The sequence below is a fragment of the Coregonus lavaretus genome, assembly GCF_964263955.1.
Source record: "Coregonus lavaretus genome assembly, chromosome: 3".
NCBI classification, from domain to species: domain Eukaryota; kingdom Metazoa; phylum Chordata; class Actinopteri; order Salmoniformes; family Salmonidae; genus Coregonus; species Coregonus lavaretus.
The window spans coordinates 71,582,032-71,604,079 of NC_139990.1; the positions used below are offsets into that span (position 1 = coordinate 71,582,032).

General features: G+C 39.8%; 1 protein-coding gene across 1 annotated transcript in view; it reads left to right on the forward strand.

Moving 5' to 3' along the window:
- LOC311122458 (ER membrane protein complex subunit 2) overlaps positions 1–22,048 on the forward strand; it is an 81,017-nt gene that overhangs the window by 9,385 nt on the left and 49,584 nt on the right. The window contains exons 2-3 of the mRNA XM_084158066.1: positions 5,141–5,254; positions 17,858–17,922. Coding sequence (XP_084014192.1) covers positions 5,141–5,254; positions 17,858–17,922 — 179 coding nt within the window. The remainder of the gene's footprint in view (positions 1–5,140; positions 5,255–17,857; positions 17,923–22,048) is intronic.

Consider the following 22,048-nt stretch of genomic DNA (forward strand, 5'->3'; position numbering starts at 1 on the left):
GTTGTGAACCACAGCGGTTCAATGTTTAAAGGAATAGACTCAACCCACTTTATTCAGCTAGCTAACTATGACACCATAGCTAACTAGCATGCTAGCATCCAAAAAAAAAAAAAAAAACACAGTTTAGCACCAACACTTGGTCACAACAAACCACCAATAGTGGTTTGTTGTTTTTAACGTTGGCTAGCTTTAACTCCCAAATATAATTCTCCCAACTTCCACCTCAGAAGCTATAATTGTTGTAAACTACAGCGGTTCAATGTTTCTAGGAATAGACTAACTCAGTTTATTCAGCTAGCTAACTAGGTGCAGTATTATTCCGTGAAAATCGTCCGGGCACCTAGTCATAAGACGCCACAGCCAGCTAGCATGCCGGGCTCCAACTACACGTTTTAACGCCAATACTCTGCCACAACAAACCACCAGTGTATCAACGCGCAAGCAGATCGTTCGTGTCCGTGTCGAACGTTGTGGGTTAGTCCCGACAGCTTGAGCGAGTCCGTCGTCAACTTATTCAGCCAGTTAGTTAGCTAGAATAGTTAGCAAACTAGCTAGCCATTGCTTTCAGACAAAGAAGAACCCCTCCTTTCACGGCACGAACACACAGAGAGAGCCAAACGAACGTTAACTAGTCACCCATGTCCCAAATTCCTTGAACGACTCGGGCTATCAATATGTAAATACAGTGTATATACAGTGCCTTCAGAAAGTATTTACACCCCTTGACTTTTTCCACATTTTGTTGTTATAGCCTGAATTTAAAATTCACTGGCCTACACCCAATACCGCATAATGTCAAAGTGAAATTGTTTTTTATTTGATTTTTTATTAAAAATGAAAAGCTGAAATGTCTTGAGTCAATAAGTATTCAACCCCTTTGTAATGCCAAGCCTAAATAATTTCAGGAGTAAAAATGTGCTTAACAAGGCTCATAATAAGTTGCATGGACTCACTCTGTGTGCAATAATAGTGTTTAACAATACTTTTTTTATGACTACCTCATCTCTGTACCCCACACATACAATTATCTTACAGATTCAACCACAAAGACCAGGGATGCTTCCCAATGCCTCGGAAAGAAGGGCCCCTATTAGTTGATGGGTATAAAAAAATATTGAATATCCCTTTGAGCATGGTGATGTTATTATTTACACTTCTGAATGGTGTATCAATACACCCAGTCACTACAAAGACACAGGCATCCTTCCTAACTCAGTTCCTGGTGAGGATGGAAACCGCTCACCATGAGGCCAGTGGTGACTTTAAAACAGAGTTTAATGGCTGTGATAGGAGAAAACTGAGGATGGATCGACAACATTGTAATTACTCCACAATACTTACCTAATTGACAGAGTGAAAAGAAGGAAGCCTGTACAGAATACAAATATTCCAAAACATACATCCTGTTTGTAGTGCTTAACGATTAGTGCATTTTGAGTTCGATTATAAAAAAAATAATCACTGGTTTCGTTAATATTTTTTAACATTAAATTCACTATGCATTATGTGGGTTGAATAAAACAATTAATAAAAGTCCCATGATGGTAGTGACTGCCCATTACTGCTTATCACTTATTAACCATTTATTCACATTACATTACTTAAATATTTCAGTTGTGTATATTACGTTTGTTTAATTTGATGACTTTATTTATTTCCAAGTCATCTCATCTCTATAGAGCTGCTGCCTATGCTGTCTGACAAAATAACAATTTGTGTAGTTCTTCAAAGTAAACAAGGCATACTTTTATTACAGCGGAATACCAACTATCACTCACTTAGATAAAATATTTTCAGGTAGAGATAACTCGCGAAGCAGCAACTGCTCTTTATCACATCACGATCGCTCATTGTTCTCTCATCCGAAGCAGGCGTAAAAGAAACACACCGGACAAGTAGATACACAATGGATTATGGTCATTGTAGTTAATTACCACTTTATGTGCTAAACTATGTAGAATATTGGCTTGTTGGAAACTACAACTCCCTACTACATCGAACAGTTCAGGCTGGATCCGATGTATCTCTAGAGAAACTGTGATGTGTGCATTGAGCTCACAGGAAAAAAACTAATGAATGGAATTCAAATAATTTAACCGACATCGGTCAATTAGTTGTTTATAAATGGAAAATAACAGAAATGTAAGTTAATCGCTTAGCACTACCTGTTTGCAACAAGGCAATAAAGTAATACTGCAAAAAATGTGGCAAAGCAATTAACTTCTTGTCCTGAATACAAAGTGTTTTGTTTGAGGTAAATCCAATACACCAGATTACTGAGTACCACTCTCTATATTTTCAAACATAGTGGTGGCTGCATCATGTTATGGGTATGTTTGTAATCCTTAAGGACTGGGGAGTTTTTCAGGATAAAAAAGAAACAGATTGGAGCAAAAGCACATACAAAAGGCCAAATATGTGACCGACCGCCTCGATTCGGTCTTATGTAGCAACATTTGAAATTGTGTTTTTTACATTAGATAAAAGTAGAGACTCAGAGCTAGAAATTTTTTATATCATATACTGCAGTTGAGGAACAATGGGAAAGTAATGATGCTTTGAAAGTTGATAAACTTCTAACCCCACTTTTGAGAAAATGGTCCTTGAATGTGTTGGTACACCTACTGGAGAGCTCTTTGTCTACACCCATTCAGCATCGTTCACACCCTCTTAAGCCTTAGCCCCACCCATATTTTTAAGGATTCACATGTAATAATAATAATAACGTGAGGCAATGTGGTAAACACACGCTATATCAAATAAAATCTACGTTTATTTGTCACATGCACAGGATATAGAAGGTGTAAACGGTACAGTGAAGTGGTTACATGCATAGTAGCAATATCAAAAACAAAGTGTCCAGAAAAAAATACTTTATGAATATGTTATTATTAATATTAGATGATGCTTACCCAACATACTAAATTGATGGGTCATGTGAAGGAAATGCTATAACCCAGCCTCATCTAGCTAAGTGGATGGGTCACTATTGTCTAGACATGTTCACATGTTCGTGAAATACAATAGATGGCCGTAATCACCCCCCAGACACACCTGGCTAATTTGATGGGTCATGTAATAATCCGGCCGCGGTGGAGTCTTGTGTTTAGACATGTAGGTAGCTAGTTAGCTAAACAATGAACCGGCATAATCCCAACTCATACTACTACCAATACAAACATTGGAATAGCTGTAGTATGAATCTGCAGTTAGCTATTGCTAACAAACTAGGTTCAATGTCAGCTAGCTAACATTAGGCTATAACTAGCAATGCAAATGGATTTCTGATTTGAATAATATTACTACACAGATCATAAATGTAACGTTAGCTAGCTACCGTAACTAACACGACTTTCTTACAAAATTAGAAACTTATATCTGAAAATGTAGCTAGACTCTTAACCGTATACATGTTTGAACGCTTCACGGCAGACTGGAACCATTTAACTCCTTTTTGTTTGTAGCTATATCTTGGGTGTGTTCGTAAATTCAATCTGGAGTGCCAGAGTGCGCTCTGGGCGTTCGTAAATTCACAGCGTTGTCAGATTGTCCGTTCGTAAATTCAGCGCGGTTCGCTCTTGGAACCTCTGGCCTTGGAGTAGGGTTGATCCGAGCGTTCTGACCTCACAACGGCAGTCTAGCACCCACGCTAATGTTGGCTAGCTTGCTAGCTACTTCCAGACACAAATTAGAGAGAATCTCACTCTGACCATTTTACTCACCCTAGCAGACCTGGTTAGGGTGTTTTCATGTTATCCAGAGCGTTGGTGACTGTAACTGTGATGCTGGCAACAATTTAATTACGCTTTATTTGCCGACGTTTACTGACACCGGCCATATTCAACGGGTGTTGAGCGTTGGTAAATTCATCAGTTATTCTATGCTCTGGCACACTCAGACGAGCGGGCTTTGAAATCGGAGTAGATAGCCGAACGCAACCCTTTTTTGGCCAGCATTGTGTCAAGTCACTCCGGTTCACACTGACTGTGGCGTGTGTAGAAAGTAGCCCATCACTTTTTCCAACTGATCTGTCGATGGAGCCTGCTAAATTCAGGTAATCAATTTTGTTGAGGAAAGTAGCAAAACTTTTGTAGTTCTCGATGGCTAAAGTTATATCTTTCAAAAACGGCGCGGTAGAAAGGACTGTCAACACTTACTGAACAGCTCACGTTATAGACAGAAGCATGCTACATGGTACACCAATCCAAACTCATATCCCGGCATGTCCAGGCCATCCATTATCTCAGCCAATCATGGCTAGCGGGAAGGTTCCTGTCTTTTTCCATGGCTAAACCAACTAGGCTCGTAATTTAACAATTGTATTCATATGTATGGATGGAATACAAGTTTGTTATTAAGACACATGAAAGTTCACATGTTGCAGAAGGAATTTCTGCCAAAAACTTCATTTTGACAAAAAATAAATGTATATGCGACATACGTCTAGTTTCATGAAACGAGTCACTTTTGCACTGGAGTTGCATACTAAGACGACATTGAATGTTCCTGAGTGGCCTAGTTACAGTTTTGACTTAAATCGGCTCAAATCTATGGAAAGATGACTAAAATGTAAATGTAAAAAAATTAAAGACAGAGCAAAAAACTTGACAAAAATAAAAACGTAATAAAAACGAATTGTACATTCCAGGTGTGCAAAGCTCTAGAGACTAACCCAGAAAGACTCACAGCTGTAATTGCTGCCCAATGTGATTCTAACATGTATTGACTCGGGGTTCAATACTTATGTAATGAAGATATATTAGTGTTTTTTTATTCATAATTATTTAACAAATGTTAATTTTTATTTTGTGTAAATCGTGGAAAAAGTCAGGGGTGTGAATACTTTCTGAAGGCACTGTATGTCAGGAACCTATAGGTAGCCCAGATGTTAGAGAGGTGGACCAGTAAGCAGAAAAAGTATGCACTGAACTGCCTGCTAGAGTAGAGGGCTGCTGGTTCAGGATCATTAGTGTCCACTACCGTTGTGCTATTGAGCAAGTTAACCCAATTGCTCCAGGGGCTGATAGTGTGCTGCTCACTCTCGAGTGTGTGTGTGTGTGTGTGTGTGTGCGCTCTACCTGATTCAATATGATGTTATATGAAGCATGTACATTTTTTATTGCCTGATTTGTGTTCACAGAAATGAGAGACAAGCTGCGGAAGTGGAGGGAGGATAACCACAGAAACAGTGAGCAAATCGTGGATGTTGGCGAAGAATTGATAAATGAGCATGCGTCCAAACTTGGAGATGACAGTAAGTGCATATGCATTAAGTCAAGATTCACATCAGACCAATTTCGTACTCTTGAGTGGCGCAGTGGTCTAAGGCACTGCATCGCAGTGCTAACTGTGCCACTAGAGATCCTGGTTCGAATCCAGGCTCTGTCGCAGCCGGCTGCGACCGGGAGACTCATGGGCGGCGCACAATTGGCCCAGTGTCGTCCAGGGTAGGGGAGGGAATGGCCGGCAGGGATGTAGCTCAGTTGATAGAGCATGGCGCTTGCAACGCCAGGGTTGTGGGTTCGATTCCCACGGGGGGCCAGTATAAAAAAAAATATATGTATTCACTAACTGTAAGTCGCTCTGGATAAGAGCGTCTGCTAAATGACTAAAATGTAAATGTAAATGTAGTGCTGCTGTAGTAGGCCGAATCTGTTTGTACACAATGATCCACAACACTAGCCATCATCCATCACAAGATGTTTGGGAGCCAAGGGCTTGATTTGTCTATTTGTTTCATTCTGTGGTCCTCTGTAGCTCAATTGGTAGAGCATGGCGCTTGTAACGCCAGGGTAGTGGGTTCGATCCCCGGGACCACCCATACGTAAAAATGTATGCACACATGACTGAAAGTCGCTTTGGATAAAAGAGTCTGCTAAATGGCATATTATTGATTGATTTTATTCATCAGACAAAAAGTAGCATTATAATATGAAGGATGTGGACTTCGATGTAGTCTAGACATATAGGTTATGGAGATGTATAGTGTTTTCAGGCATCAAAGACATACACATAGCCAACATTTACAGTCTGGCAGCATGTTCAATATAGACAACAGTTAGTGGCTGAAGGGGAAATGAATTCATATACTGTATTCTCAGTCTGGCAAAAAGCATGCAAATACTACAATCTAGATTTAATGTGGACTGCTATGGTTTGTGGTTTCACTGCAACATGATTGCTAGAACATGTTGGACAGTAGGCCTATGATTGATTTTGTCACAGTTCGCTGCTCATGAAAGCAAGGAAGGGCATCAATCTCTTAGAAATGACTGGTTCTCCAATGATGAATTAATTCAGTGTGGAATCAAGGAGTACTGACCATATATATATATATATATATATATATATATATATATATATATATATATATATATATATATATATATATATATATATATATATATATATATATATATATATATATATATATATATATATATATATATATATATATATATATATATATATATATATATATATATATATATATATATATATATATACAGTACCAATCAAAAGTTTGGACACCTACTCATTCAAGGGTTTGTTTTTATTTTTTAAAACTATTTTCTACATTGTAGAATAATAGCGAAGATATCAAAACTATGAAAAAACACATATGGAATCATGTAGTAACCAAAAAAGTGTTAAACAAATCAAACATTTTATATTTGAGATTCTTCAAATAGCCACCCTTTGCCTTGATGACAGCTTTGCACACTCTTGGCATTCTCTCAACCAGCTTCACCTGGAATGCTTTTCCAACAGTCTTGAAGAAGTTCCCACATATGATGAACACTTGTTCGCTGCTTTTCCTTCACACTGCCGTCCATCTCATCCCAAACCATCTCAATTGAGTTGAAGTCGGGGGATTGTGGAGGCCAAGTAATCTGATGCAGCACTCCCTCACTCTCCTTCTTGGTAAAATAGCCCTTACACAGCCTGGAGGTGTGTTGGGTCATTGTCCTGTTGGAAAACAAATGATTGTTCCACTAAACCCAAACCAGATGGGATGGCGTATCGCTGCAGAATGACAGCTTTGCACACTCTTGGCATTCTCTCAACCAGCTGCATGAGGTAGTCACCTGGAATGCATTTCAATTAACAGGTGTGCCTTCTTAAAAGTTAATTTGTGGCATTTCTTTCCTCCTTAATGCGTTTGAGCCAATCAGTTGTGTTGTGACAAGGGAGGGGGATATACAGAAGATAGCCCTATTTGGTAAAAGACCAAGTCCATATTATGGCAAGAGCAAATAAGCAAAGAGAAACGACAGTCCATCATTACTTTAAGACATGAAGGTCAGTCAATCCGGAAAATGTCAAGACCTTTGAAAGTTTCTTCAAGTGCAGTTTCAAAAACCATCAAGCGCTATGATGAAACTGGCTCTGATGAGGACCACCACAGGAATGGAAGACCCAGAGTTACCTCTGCTGCAGGGGATAAGTTCATTAGAGTTACCAGCCTCAGAAATTGGAGCACAAATAAATGCTTCACAGAGTTCAAGTCACAGACACATCTCAACATCAACTGTTCAGAGGAAACTGTGTGAATCAGGCCTTCATGGTCGAATTGCAGCAAGAAACCACTACTAAAGGACACCAATAAGAAGAGGAGACTTGCTTGGGTCAAGAAACACGAGCAATGGACATTTAGATTTGATGTCTTCACTATTATTCTACAATGTAGAAAATAGTAAAAATAAAGAAAAACCCTTGAATGAGTAGGTGTGTCCAAACTTTTGACTGGTGCTATATATATACAGCTGCGGAAAATTATCAGTTTCTCTGGTTTTACTATTTAGAGGTACAGTGGGGAGAACAAGTATTTGATTTTTATTTTTATTTTTATTTTTATTTCACCTTTATTTAACCAGGTAAGCCAGTTGAGAACAAGTTCTCATTTACAACTGCGACCTGGCCAAGATAAAGCAAAGCAGTGCGATTAAAAACAGCACAGAGTTACATATGGGGTAAAAAACATAAAGTCAAAAATACAACAGAAAATATGTATACAGTGTGTGCAAATGTAGCAAGTTATGGAGGTAAGGCAATAAATAGGCTATAGTGCAAAATAATTACAATAGTATTAACTCTGGAATGCTAGATGTGCAAGAGATTATGTGCAAATAGAGATACTGGGGTGCAAAAGAGCAAAATAAATAACAATATAGGGATGAGGTAGTTGGGTGGGCTAATTTCAGATGGGCTGTGTACAGGTGCAGTGATCGGTAAGGTGCTCTGACAACTGATGCTTAAAGTTAGTGAGGGAGATAAGAGTCTCCAGCTTCAGAGATTTTTGCAATTCGTTCCAGTCATTGGCAGCAGAGAACTGGAAGGAATGGCGGCCAAAGGAGGTGTTGGCTTTGGGAATGACCAGTGAGATATACCTGCTGGAGCGCAGACTACGGGTGGGTGCTGCTATGGTGACCAATGAGCTAAGATAAGGCAGGGATTTGCCTAGCAGTGATTTATAGATGGCCTGGAGCCAGTGGGTTTGACGACGAACATGTAGTGAGGACCAGCCAACAAGAGCGTACAGGTCACAGTGGTGGGTAGCGTATGGGGCTTTGGAGACAAAACGGATGGCACTGTGATAGACTACATCCAATTTGCTGAGTAGAGTGTTGGAGGCTATTTTGTAAATGACATCGCCGAAGTCAAGGATCGGTAGGATAGTCAGTTTTACGAGGGCATGTTTGGCAGCATGAGTGAAGGAGGCTTTGTTGCGAAATAGGAAGCCGATTCTAGATTTAACTTTGGATTGGAGATTCTTTATGTGAGTCTGGAAGGATAGTTTACAGTCTAACCAGACACCTAGGTATTTGTAGTTGTCCACATACTCTAGGTCAGACCCGTCAAGAGTGGTGATTCTAGTCGGGTGGGCGGGTGCCAGCAGCGTTCGATTGAAAAGCATGCATTTAGTTTTACTAGTGTTTAAGAGCAGTTGGAGGCTACTGAAGGAGTGTTGTATGGCATTGAAGCTCGTTTGGAGGTTTGTTAACACAGTGTCCAATGAAGGGCCAGATGTATACAAAATGGTGTCGTCTGCGTAGAGGTGGATCTGAGAGTCACCAGCAGCAAGAGCGACATCATTGATATACACGGAGAAAAGTGTCGGCCCAAGAATTGAACCCTGTGGCACCCCCATAGAGACTGCCATAGTTCCAGACAACAGGCCCTCCGATTTGACACACTGAACTCTATCTGAGAAGTAGTTGGTGAACCAGGCGAGGCAGTCATTTGAGAAACCAATACTGCCGATTTTGCAGGTTTTCCTACTTACAAAGCATGTAGAGGTCTGTAATTTCTATCATAGGTACACTTCAACTGTGAGAGACGGAATCTAAAACAAAAATCCAGAAAATCACATTTGTATGATTTTTAAGTAATTAATTTGCATTTTATTTCATGACATAAGTATTTGATCACCTACCAACCAGTAAGAATTCCGGCTCTTACAGACCTGTTAGTTTATCTTTAAGAATCTCTCCTGTTCTCCACTCATTACCTGTATTAACTGCACCTGTTTGAACTCGTTACCTGTATAAAAGGCACCTGTCCACACACTCAATCAAACAGACTCCAACCTCTCCACAATGGCCAAGACCAGAGAGCTGTGTAAGGACATCAGGGATAAAATTGTAGACCTGCACAAGGCTGGGATGGGCTACAGGACAATAGGCAAGCTGCTTGGTGAGAAGGCAACAACTGTTGGCGCAATTATTAGAAAATGGAAGAAGTTCAAGATGACGGTCAATCACCCTCGGTCTGGGGCTCCATGCAAGATCTCACCTCGTGGGGCATCAATGATCATGAGGAAGGTGAGGGATCAGCCCAGAACTACACGGCAGGACCTGGTCAATGACCTGAAGAGAGCTGGGACCACAGTCTCAAAGAAAACCATTAGTAACACACTACGCCGTCATGGATTAAAATCCTGCAGCGCACGCAAGGTCCACCTGCTCAAGCCAGCGCATGTCCAGGCCCTTCTGAAGTTTGCCAATGACCATCTGGATGATCCAGAGGAGGAATGGGAGAAGGTCATGTGGTCTGATGAGACAAAAATAGAGCTTTTTGGTCTAAACTCCACTTGCCGTGTTTGGAGGAAGAAGAAGGATGAGTACAACCCCAAGAACACCATCCCAACCGTGAAGCATGGAGGTGGAAACATCATTCTTTGGGGATGCTTTTCTGCAAAGGGGACAGGACGACTGCACCGTATTGAGGGGAGGATGGATGGGGCCATGTATCGCGAGATCTTGGCCAACAACCTCCTTCCCTCAGTAAGAGCATTGAAGATGGGTCGTGGCTGGGTCTTCCAGCATGACAACGACCTGAAACACACAGCCAGGGCAACTAAGGAGTGGCTCCGTAAGAAGCATCTCAAGGTCCTGGAGTGGCCTAGCCAGTCTCCAGACCTGAACCCAATAGAAAATCTTTGGAGGGAGCTGAAAGTCCGTATTGCCCAGCGACATTCCCGAAACCTGAAGGATCTGGAGAAGGTCTGTATGGAGGAGTGGGCCAAAATCCCTGCTGCAGTGTGTGCAAACCTGGTCAAGACCTACAGGAAACGTATGATCTCTGTACCAAATATTAAGTTCTGCTTTTCTTATGTATCAAATACTTATGTCATGCAATAAAATGCAAATTAATTACTTTAAAATCATACAATGTGATTTTCTGGATTTTTGTTTAAGATTCCGTCTCTCACAGTTGAAGTGTACCTATGATAAAAATTACAGACCTCTACATGCTTTGTAAGTAGGAAAACCTGCAAAATCGGCAGTGTATCAAATACTTGTTCTCCCCACTGTGTATATATATGTATGACGTTTTCCACATTTTGTTACGTTACAGCCTTATTCTAAAATTGATTCAATAGTTTTTTCCCCCTCATGAATATACACACAATATCCCATAATTTATAAATAAAACCCGCCCTGAAATATGACATTTACATAGGTATTCAGACCCTTTACTCAGTACTTTGTTGAAGCACCTTTGGCAGCGATTACAGCCTTGAGTCTTCTTGGGTATGACGCTACAAGCTTGGCGCACCTGTATTTGGTGAGTTTCTCCCATTCTTCTCTGGAGATCCTCTCAAGCTCTGTCAGGTTGGATGGGTAGCGTTGCTGCACAGCTCTGGTTGTGCCACTCAAGGACATTCAGAGACTTGTCCCGAAGCCACTCCTGCATTGTCTTGGCTGTGTGCTTAGGGTCGTTGTCCTGTTGGAAGGTGAACTTTCTTCCCAGTCTGAGGTCCTGAGCAGGTTTTCATCAAGGATCTCTCTGTACTTGCTCCGTTAATCTTTGACTCGATCCTGGCCAGGCCCAGCCAATCAGAATGAGTTTTTCCCCACTAACGGGCTTCATTACATACATAAATACTCCTCAGCAACCCCACCCCCCCCAGACGTGGAGGTCATGGGTGCTGGCATGGTTAAACGTGGTCTGCGGTTGTGAGGCTGGTTGGACAAACTGTCAAATTCTCTTAAACGACGTTGGAGGCAGCTTATGGTAGAGAAATGAACATTCAATTATCTGGCAAAAGCTCAGATAGACATTCCTGCAGTCAGCATGCCAATTGCACGCTCCCTCAACTTGAGAAATCTGTGGCATTCTGTTGTGTGACAAAACTGCACATTTTAGAGTGACCTTTTATTGTCCCTGATCATGATGTTTAGTCACCACCTTGCTATGGATAGATTATCTTGGCAAATGAGAAATGCTCACTAACAGGGATGTTAAACATATTTGTGCAGAAAATGTGAGGGAAATAAGCTTTTTGTGCGAATGGAACATTTCTGGGATCTTTTATTTCAGCTTATGAAAAATGGGACAAATCCTTTACGTGTTGCATTCATATTTTTGTTCAGTATATTTGGCAGTCAAATGGCTTAGGGGTAGAAGCTGTTCAGGGTCCTGTTGGTTCCAGACTTGGTGCATCAGTACTTCTTGCCATGCGTTAACAGACTCTCTGGAATCTTTGACAATGTTTAGGGTCTTCCTCTAACACTGCCTGGTATAGAGGTCATGGATGGCAGGGAGCTCGGCCCCAGTACTGGGTCGTATGCACTACCCTCTGTAGCGCCTTGCGATCGGATGCCAAGCAGTTGCCATACCAAGCAGTGATGCAGCCAGTCAAGATGCTCTCAATGGTGCAGCTGTAGAACTTCATGAAGATCTTTTCAGCCTCCTGAGGGGGAAGAGGTGTTGTCGTGCCCTCTTCACGACTGTGTGTTCACCATGATAGATCCTTAGTGATGTGGACCCGCTCCACTACAGCCCCATCGATGTGAATGGTGGTGTGCTCAGCCCTCCATTTCCTGTAGTCCATGATCAGGTCCTTTGTCTTGCGGACGTTAACGGAGAGGTTTTTGTCCTGGCACCACACTGCCAGGTCTCTGACCTCCTCTGAATAGGCTGTCTCATTGACGTCGGTGATCAGGCCTGCAACCGTTGACATCAGCAAACTTAACGACGGTGTTAGTCATGCACTTCTTCTTGTAACTATTTTTGGAGCAGTGATAACGTGTCTGGCTCTGGCACTTTGGATGATTTGTTCTCGCCTCGGAACCTTACACTGCCTACCCAAAACGCCACAATATTGATACATTTCTTATGTAATTTGTTTTGTTTGTCAAAATAAATTTGTGTGCCAGAAAAGGGGCAGTTAGGGCCTCAAAATACAGTGCCTTCAGAAAGTATTCACACTTTTTCCACATTTTGTTGTGTTACAGTCTGAATTTAAAATAGATTAAATTGAGATTTTTGGTCACTGGCCTACACACTTGTTTTTATTATAAACAAATTGTACAAATGTAAATGCTGAAATGTCTTGAGTCAATAAGTATTCAACCCCTTTGTTATGGCAAGCCTAAATAAGTTCAGGAATACAAGTTTGCTTTACAAGTCACATAAGTTGCATGGACTCACTCTGTCCAAAAACAGTGTTTAACATGATATTTTAATGACTACCTCATCTCTGTACCCCACACTAGTGATGCGCGGGTTGACTCATAACCCGCAGTCCCAGCGGTTATATCCGCGGGGCGGACAGGTTTAGGGTCATTAAATATTGTGTGGCTGAAGGGCGGGTGGGTGGCGGGCAGGTTGAACAAAGAGAAACAATACCTTAAAAAAATCCATAAATGTGAATTCTTGTGCATTTTATATAGGCTACATTGAGTTTTTCCCCCATTATTTTAGGCTATCTGCTATTAATGCCTAAGCTTCATGGCTTAACTGTACGCGTGCCAAATAGCCTACACAGCCAATCGCCAAATAATACTTTTGGGAATGGGCAGAAAAAGTGAATGTATATCTACGGAGGCAAAAAGGACATTGTTGAAGTTGAATTCAATAAGACAAAAGCTGTGAACGGAGAGTTGAAAATAAAGAGAAGGGAGAGCTAGAAAAGTCAAGGGAACTGTAGCCTACTGTTTAGATGAGTTGAATGGAAACTGAAATCTGGACACTGACTGTAGGTCTATAACCTCTCACATAGCCTTAATAATAACTCCTGCAGAATTAAGCATTTCTTGCAGTAAAATGATACACCAAATGTAGGCAAAATTTGAACTTGGGAACAGGAGTGAGAAATATGATTTATTTATTTCTGCATCTTGAGAGAATGCAATGCTCAGTTAGATACCATCTGTAGAGGTGCTGTCTTTTTGTTGTTTTTGTCATTTTAGTCCTTTTTTAGCAGATGCTCTTATCCAGAGTGACTTAGAGTGCATACATTTAGTTTATTTTTATACTGGCCCCCCGTGGGAATCGAACCCACAACCCTGGCGTTGCAAGCGCCATGCTCTACCAACTGAGCTACACGGGTCTTCTTCATAAAAGCTGATAGTATTTCAACCACATAAAATATGCATCGAAGCCGAACTGAAATCTTATCAGAAACACCTTGGGTCATTTTCACAGCTTTCTTTTTTCTTACAACCGGTCAAACTGATGTCATTTGGAGATTTTGCACAGAAAATCGTTCCCGTTTTTTTTGTTTTTTTTTGTTTTTTTGCGTTATTGTATTTTCACCCCAGTCCCTAAACGTATTTGCGCCGTGAAAGATGACAGAGAGAACTTTACCGATGTCAACTAGATTGAAGCATTCATTCTATTGATCTATTACATTATTATGTTGATCAAGGGTTTATTTGGTATTCTAGGGCAACATATAATGACAAAAGAGAGTCGGGCGGTTGTGGATGGGTTATTAGCAATTGCGGGCACGTGCAGGTGAACAAACAGCTGACCCACGCACCACTACCCCACACACAATTATCTGTAAGGTCCCTCGGTCAAGCAGTGAATTTCAAACACAGATTCAATCACAAAGACCTGGGAGGTTTTCCACTGCCTCGCAAAGAAGGCCACCTATTGATAGAAAAAAAAGCAGACGTTGAATATCCCTTTGAGCATGGTGAAGTTATTAATTACACTTTGGATGGTGTATCAATATACCCAGTCACTACAAAAATGCCAGTGAGGAAGGAAACCGCTCTGGGATTTTCACCATGAGGCCAATGGTGACTTTAAAACAGTTAGAGTTTAATGGCTGTGATGGGAGAAAACTGAGGATGGATCAACAACATTGTAGTTACTCCACAGTACTAACGTAATTGACAGAGTGAAAAGAAGGAACTAAAGTAATACTGCAAAACGTGGCAAAGAAATTAACTTTATGTCCTGAATACAAAGTGTTATGTTGGGGGCAAATGCAATACAACACATTACTGAGTACCACTCTCCATATTTTCAAGCATAGTGGTGGCTGCAACATGTTATGGGTATGCTTGTAATCATTAAGGCCTGGAGTTTTTCAGAATAAAAAATTAACAGAATGGAGCTAAGCACAGGCAAAACCCAAGATTAAAACCTGGTACAATCCAGGTGTGGAAAGCTCTTAGAGACTTATAATAATAATAATATGCCATTTAGCAGACGCTTTTATCCAAAGCGACTTACAGTCATGCGTGCATACATTTTTTGTGTATGGGTGGTCCCGGGGATCTAACCCACTACCTTGGCGTTACAAGCGCCGTGCTCTTATCTAGACATACTCACAGCTGTAATCACTGCCGAAGGTGCTTCTACAAAGTATTGACTCAGCGGTGTGAATACTGATGTAAATGAGATATTTATGTATAATTTTTTTTAAATAAATGTGCCAGTATTTCTAAAAGTGTGTTTTCACTTTGTCATTATGGGGTATTGTATGTAGATTGGTGAGAAAAAAAATCAATTTTGAATTCAGGCTTTAACACAACAAAATGTGGAATAATTCAAGGGGTATGATTACTTTGTGAAGGCACTAGTGTAGCCTGAACTTGTTCTTTTTATTCCAAAATAATCAATTCCCACCTCAAAAGGCAAACCGTAAAGGGTAGTATCTTTTAAAGCTGGGATCTGTTTGGTGAAACTGCCACGTTCGTTTGGGTTATAACAACAAAAAGTTACTTAACACTTTTAGAACAGAGGGGTATACTACAAAGCAGGATCAATAAGTTAGCTATCTTTGATGAGCAACCAGAAATAACTAATTTCTCGTTCATTAAAAAAGCTAAACTTAGATGTGTTTTTGTTCGTTGAATCAATTAGACCATGCCCATTTAAGCTTATTTACATTTTTACATTTTAGTCATTTAGCAGACGCTCTTATCCAGAGCGACTTATAGGAGCAATTAGGGTTAAGTGCCTTGCTCAAGGGCACATCGACAGATTTTTCACCTAGTCGGCTTGGGGATTAGAACCAGTGACCTTTCGGTTACTGGCACAACGCTCTTAACCACTAAGCTACCTGCCGCCTTATCTTTCTAATATTTTACAATATTTCGGCTAGTTAGCTGGCTAAATCCTTGATCCTACTTTGTAGTATACCCCTCAGCAGAATATGTACTGCGATTCTTTTTTACAACGATGCTGAACGTTCCTCTCCTTTGTTTCATCAACAAAACAATAACAAAGACGCTGGGTCCAACAGTGTCGCTGTTTCACCTTATGCAAATTCCAGCTTTAATGTGTCACAAGTTCTCAGAAGCCTAGGCCTATTCAGTATTTTTAGTAGGCTTACCAATGTGACTCAACTTTTGAATTGAATGATGCAGAAACTTGTTAAGCCTTTTCTTGATAGAAAATAACCCATATGTGATGGTTGGTAGCGGTACACTCAGTTTTGCCTGCTAGTATCTCACTATGTAGTCTTGCTGAACGACTCTTTGAAAGTCTATTTTCCTTGTAATCATTAGGATTCATACAGTCTTTAAAGAGCAGGGTAAACACTTAACACGCCCCGGTTTTATTGAAACCAGTTCTTAAATTGGCTGTGAAACAAGATGGCAATTATCAAAACAAGAGTTGGAATCATAAAAAGGCAAGAAACTCCAGGCGTTTGTTTGTTTTGGCATATCAGTTTTCTTGTTGAGTTGGGTTTTATTATTCTTTCTCAATAAGCAGTTAGACAGCGTTTGGCAGAGGACGTCTGGCGTGCTTGTCAAAACAGACTTGTCTGACATTTAGCATTCATTCCATTAATTGGATCCATTAGCCAAGCCTATTAATAATCACTGTCTTTTACTGTTACAGTTGAATGATTGAATAAACACTTCAATAAACATTTAATCTTTATTGCTAAACCACTGGATGAAATGTATCGTGCTATGTTGATAAACCTTGTGAATAAGGCGTCACACCGTAACTGGTTAGAATATCACAGCAAGATGAGGGGAAATGACAATCTTCTGCTGCCCTAGATAACAGCTGTGTAAGCTTTCTTTCTCTGTGCTTTTGGGAAGGGCTGCATAGCTTTGTCTTTTGTATGGAGTTGTACAATATCTTATGATGTTTAGAACATTTTCTATAAAGAAGGAAATCTTAGAATACCAGCAGAATTTGGTCTACATAGCCTTGACTTGGTCAGTGGTCATTCACCATGATTGATCCTCTAAATGAAGTAGGCCTAATAGAACGTTTTTTAAATTTATTTTATTGAACTGCATAAAATTTACAGGGGAGAGATTGATACAAAATGATTATATATATATATAATATTTTTTTTTTGTCCCTTGTCCATCCAGTCCTTTAAATACATGGTCTTATTTATATGGAGCACATATTGATTATTCTTAATAATACAAGTGTGAGGTTTGAGGAGAGAAATTATACTTGAAAGCAATTTCCCAGGATTCAAGGGCTTGTTTATGAAAATGTATTCCATTTAAAATGACCAGAGCAAAAGGTTAAGACCACCACACTTTTCCAATATAACATTGGGAATTTAAAACCACAAATATTTCTAATTAGTGTTTAATCCAGTTTATTTTTAAAATTTGATTGATTATTTGCTAATCCAGTATGTGATAGAATGAGGTTATTCTGTTTTACTCATTTTAGGACTGAAAGGTAATTTAGTGAGTTATGGGTTTCTGGGTTGATGACGAACGATGCCTAGATAGCAAATAGACATGATTCTAGGACTGAATGGTAATTGAGCGGGTTATGAGTGTCTGGGTTGATAAGAAGCCATGCCCAGATAGCAAACAGACTTTATTTTCCCTGTTCAAGATATTCTCCTATGGAAGTGAAAAGTTTGAAGTGAATGCCAACAGTTGAAAATAAACATGCTAGGAGAGCAGATGGGGCTTAATCCCGATTCCTGTTGAGGCATCACTTAGGCCCATCTCCTATTCTTCCTATGATCCAGTAGAAAAACAAGAAAGCACCTTATGTTACTGTCAGAACTAATACTGTATTAACAGTCTATATGTCAATTTATCATGTTTTGATGTTCCACTTGACACTGTACTGGAATATTAAAACAGTGCGTTTTCTCTTTGTCTCCTGTGCCCAGTATGGATAATTTATGAGCAGGTGATGATAGCTGCGCTGGACTGCAGTCGGGATGATTTGGCTTGGGTAAGTGAACTACCGACAGCTGCCACCCACACCCAACGACCTCAAAACCCATCTCTCACAGTCATTGCTACTTTGTCACCCCTGCTGCCAAATGTGAAAATATTTTTATTTGGCCAAAAATATTACCCCATCTGTCTACTTTGGAAAAACAATTTGCTGAGCAGTGTTAGTGTTAGCTGTAAACCTTTATGGAGTTTAACTCCCCCTTGTTGATTCATCTACCATCCCAGAGTTAACTAATAGATATGTTACAGATTGTGTTACTTAAAGTGCCTTCAGAAAGTAGTCACACCCCTTGACTTTTTCCACATTTTGTTGTTACAAGGTGGGATTAAAATGGATTTAATTGTCATGTTTTGTCAACAATCTATACAAAGTACTCTGTAATGTCAAAGTGGAAGAAAAATAAAAAAAATTGTAAAGTTATTTATATATATATATATATATATATATATATATATATATATATATATGAAAAATAGAACACTAATATATCTTGATTACGTAAGTATCCATCCACCTGAGTCAATACATGTTACAATCACCTTTGGCAGTGATTAAAGCTGTGAGTCTTTCTGGATAAGTCTCTAAGAGCTTTGTACAGCTGGATTGTACAATATTATTATTTTTAAAATTCTTCAATCTCTGTCAAGTTGGTTGTTGATCATTGCTAGACTAGGCCACTCAGGAACATTCAGTGTCGTCTTGGTCAGCAACTCCAGTGTAGATTTGGCCTTGTCTTTTAGGTTATTGTCCTGCTGAAAGGTGAATTTGTCTCCCAGTGTCTGTAAAGCAGACTGAACCAGAGTTTCCTCTAGGATAAGGGTCTGTAAAGCAGACTGAACCAGAGTTTCCTCTAGGATAAGGGTCTGTAAAGCAGACTGAACCAGGGTTTCCTCTAGGATAAGGGTCTGTAAAGCAGACTGAACCAGGGTTTCCTCTAGGATAAGGGTCTGTAAAGCAGACTGAACCAGGGTTTCCTCTAGGATAAGGGTCTGTAAAGCAGACTGAACCAGGGTTTCCTCTAGGATAAGGGTCTGTAAAGCAGACTGAACCAGGGTTTCCTCTAGGATAAGGGTCTGTAAAGCAGACTGAACCAGGGTTTCCTCTAGGATAAGGGTCTGTAAAGCAGACTGAACCAGGGTTTCCTCTAGGATAAGGGTCTGTAAAGCAGACTGAACCAGGGTTGCCTCTAGGATAAGGGTCTGTAAAGCAGACTGAACCAGGGTTTCCTCTAGGATAAGGGTCTGTAAAGCAGACTGAACCAGGGTTTCCTCTAGGATAAGGGTCTGTAAAGCAGACTGAACCAGGGTTGCCTCTAGGATAAGGGTCTGTAAAGCAGACTGAACCAGGGTTTCCTCTAGGATAAGGGTCTGTAAAGCAGACTGAACCAGGGTTTCCTCTAGGATAAGGGTCTGTAAAGCAGACTGAACCAGGGTTTCCTCTAGGATAAGGCCTGTGCTTTGCTCTATTCTGTTTATTTTTATCCCACAAAAAACTCCCTAGTCCTTGCTGATGACAAGTATACCCATAACATGACTCCTGAACTTATTTATGCTTGCCATAACAAAGGGGTTGAATACTTATTGACTCAATACATTTTAGCATTTCATTTTTTATTAATTTGTAAAAATGTCCTAAAACATAATTCCAGTTTAACATTATGGGGTATTTTGTGTAGGCCAGTGACCACAAATGTAAATGTAATCCATTTTAAATTCAGGCTGTATCACAACAAAATGTGGGGAAAAAATCAAGGGTTGTGAATACTTTCTGAAGGCACCATGATTTTTCACCCCAAATTTATTTTTGATTGAACAACATAAAACATACAGGAGAGAGATGTATTTAAAAGGATGATCATTATTATATATATTTTTAAGTCCCTTGTCCATCCAGTCCTTTAAATACATTATTTTATTTCTATGCAGCATGTATTCATTATTCTTAATAATACAAGTGTGAGGATTGAGGAGAGAGCTCATACTTGAAAGCAATTTCCCAGGATTCAAGGGCTTGTTTATGAAAATGTATTACATTTAAAATGACGAGAGCAAAAAGTTAAGACCACCACACTTTTACATTTTAGTCATTTAGCAGACGGTCTTATCCAGAGCGACTTACATGAGCAATTAGGGTTAAGTGCCTTGCTCAAGGGCACATCGACATATTTTTCACCTAGTCGGCTTGGGGATTAGAACCAGTGACCTTTCGGTTACTGGCACAACGCTCTTAACCACTAAGCTACCTGCCGCCCCATGTTTTCAAATATAACATTGGGAATTTAAAACCACAATTATTTCTAATTAGTGTTTAATCCAGTTTATTTTAAGATCTGATTGATTATTTTCAAATCCAGTATGTGATAGAATGAGGTTATTCTGTTTTACTCATTTTAGGACTGAAAGGTAATTTAGTGAGTTATGGGTTTCTGGGTTGATGACGAACGATGCCTAGATAGCAAACAGACATGATTTTAGGACTGAATGGTAATTGAGCGGGTTATGAGTGTCTGGGTTGATAAGAAGCCATGCCCAGATAGCAGACAGACTTTATTTTCCCTGTTCAAGATATTCTCCTATGGAAGTGAAAAGTTTGAAGTGAATGCCAACAGTTGAAAATAAACATGCTAGGAGAGCAGATGGGGCCTAATCCTGATTCCTGTTGAGGCATCACTTAGGCCCATCTCCTATTCTTCCTATGATCCAGTAGAAAAACAAGAAAGCACCTTATGTTACTGTCAGAACTAATACTGTATTAACAGTCTATATGTCAATTTATCATGTTTTGATGTTCCTATATGTTTTGGATTGGAATTCAATCAAATTTGCATTTTGGAAAATATAACATTGTTTCTGCTTAGTTTGAGTTAAATCAAAAGATGCACTTAAACTGCAAAGAGCAGGAACCAATGGCATTAGCCTATACGTTTGCATTTAAATTCAATCAAATTCGCATTGTGGTAATATAACACTGTTCCTGCTTAGTTTGATTTAAATGAAAATGTGCATTTTCACTGCAAAAAGCAGGAACCAATGGCATTTCTTCCCACTGTTCTGGACTGATTGAATCTGGCTAAATGTACTATTGAAGCCTAGTTAATGTCCTGTCAGTTTTGCTCATACCTGCTTAAAATTGAGTGATTACATAAAAAAAACAATGGGTGATGGGAATAGTATATGAGGATGTTTTGCAAGGTTTTCCTATGCATTGCAAAAAATACTAGATTACGTAAAGTTGTCCTATCACCTGCTGCCTGTGAGAAAGACCATGACTGTAGTTGGATAGGTCAAAAGATCTGGGCTACAGAACAGACTTTCCATCTCATCCAGGATATCACTTCTGTCATGAGTGTGTGAAAAAACAAACTCCAGTTCCCTCGTAGAGAAGGGAGGAAAAAAAACTCACCGTAAAGAGCATCCTGCTTCTCCTTTTTATAGTAGCAAGTGGTGAATTGTGGGTAGCCACAAGGCAACATGGTCTTCAACCACGTCAACTGCCGATTTTCACATCATTTCTTCAGGACTGTGTTGTTGATCTTTTATCATGGATACCATGAATGGAAACCATCAACTATCCCTCCTGCCCTGCTCTGCTCTCAATGGTCTGGGTGGACTGGAATGCGTCATTAAAAAAACAAAAACACTGCATATATAGGTGCTGTGCTTGACATCTCAAAACCATTAATGTTTTACATGGATACCGTATATTTGTTTGTGTTTAAAGGGGCAGTGCAGTCATAATGTCGATTTTCTTTTTTTGAATGATATTTCCATACTATGAGGTTGAAATAACACTCAAATTGTAAATTTATCATAATGCCCTTTTACTCCTGGAATGTCAGCCTTTTCAGGTAGGATGGAGTTTTTCCCCAAAGAATGACAAAATCAGATCTGATTATTCTGAACAATGACCAGTTGCTGGTGTTGAACTTTTGTGACATTGTTTAAAAAATGTTGCAGTCCACTAAGCCTAGGAAATGAAGTACACCAAAATGGTCAAACCTGGCTCTCATCTAAACATTGATATTGTCCAGTACGTTGTAGTAGATTCGCCCCCTCTCTACTCTGATCAGCTGTTTACTTTGAGTTTCACTTTCTGCCAGGCCCAGTTCATCGCCTTTCTG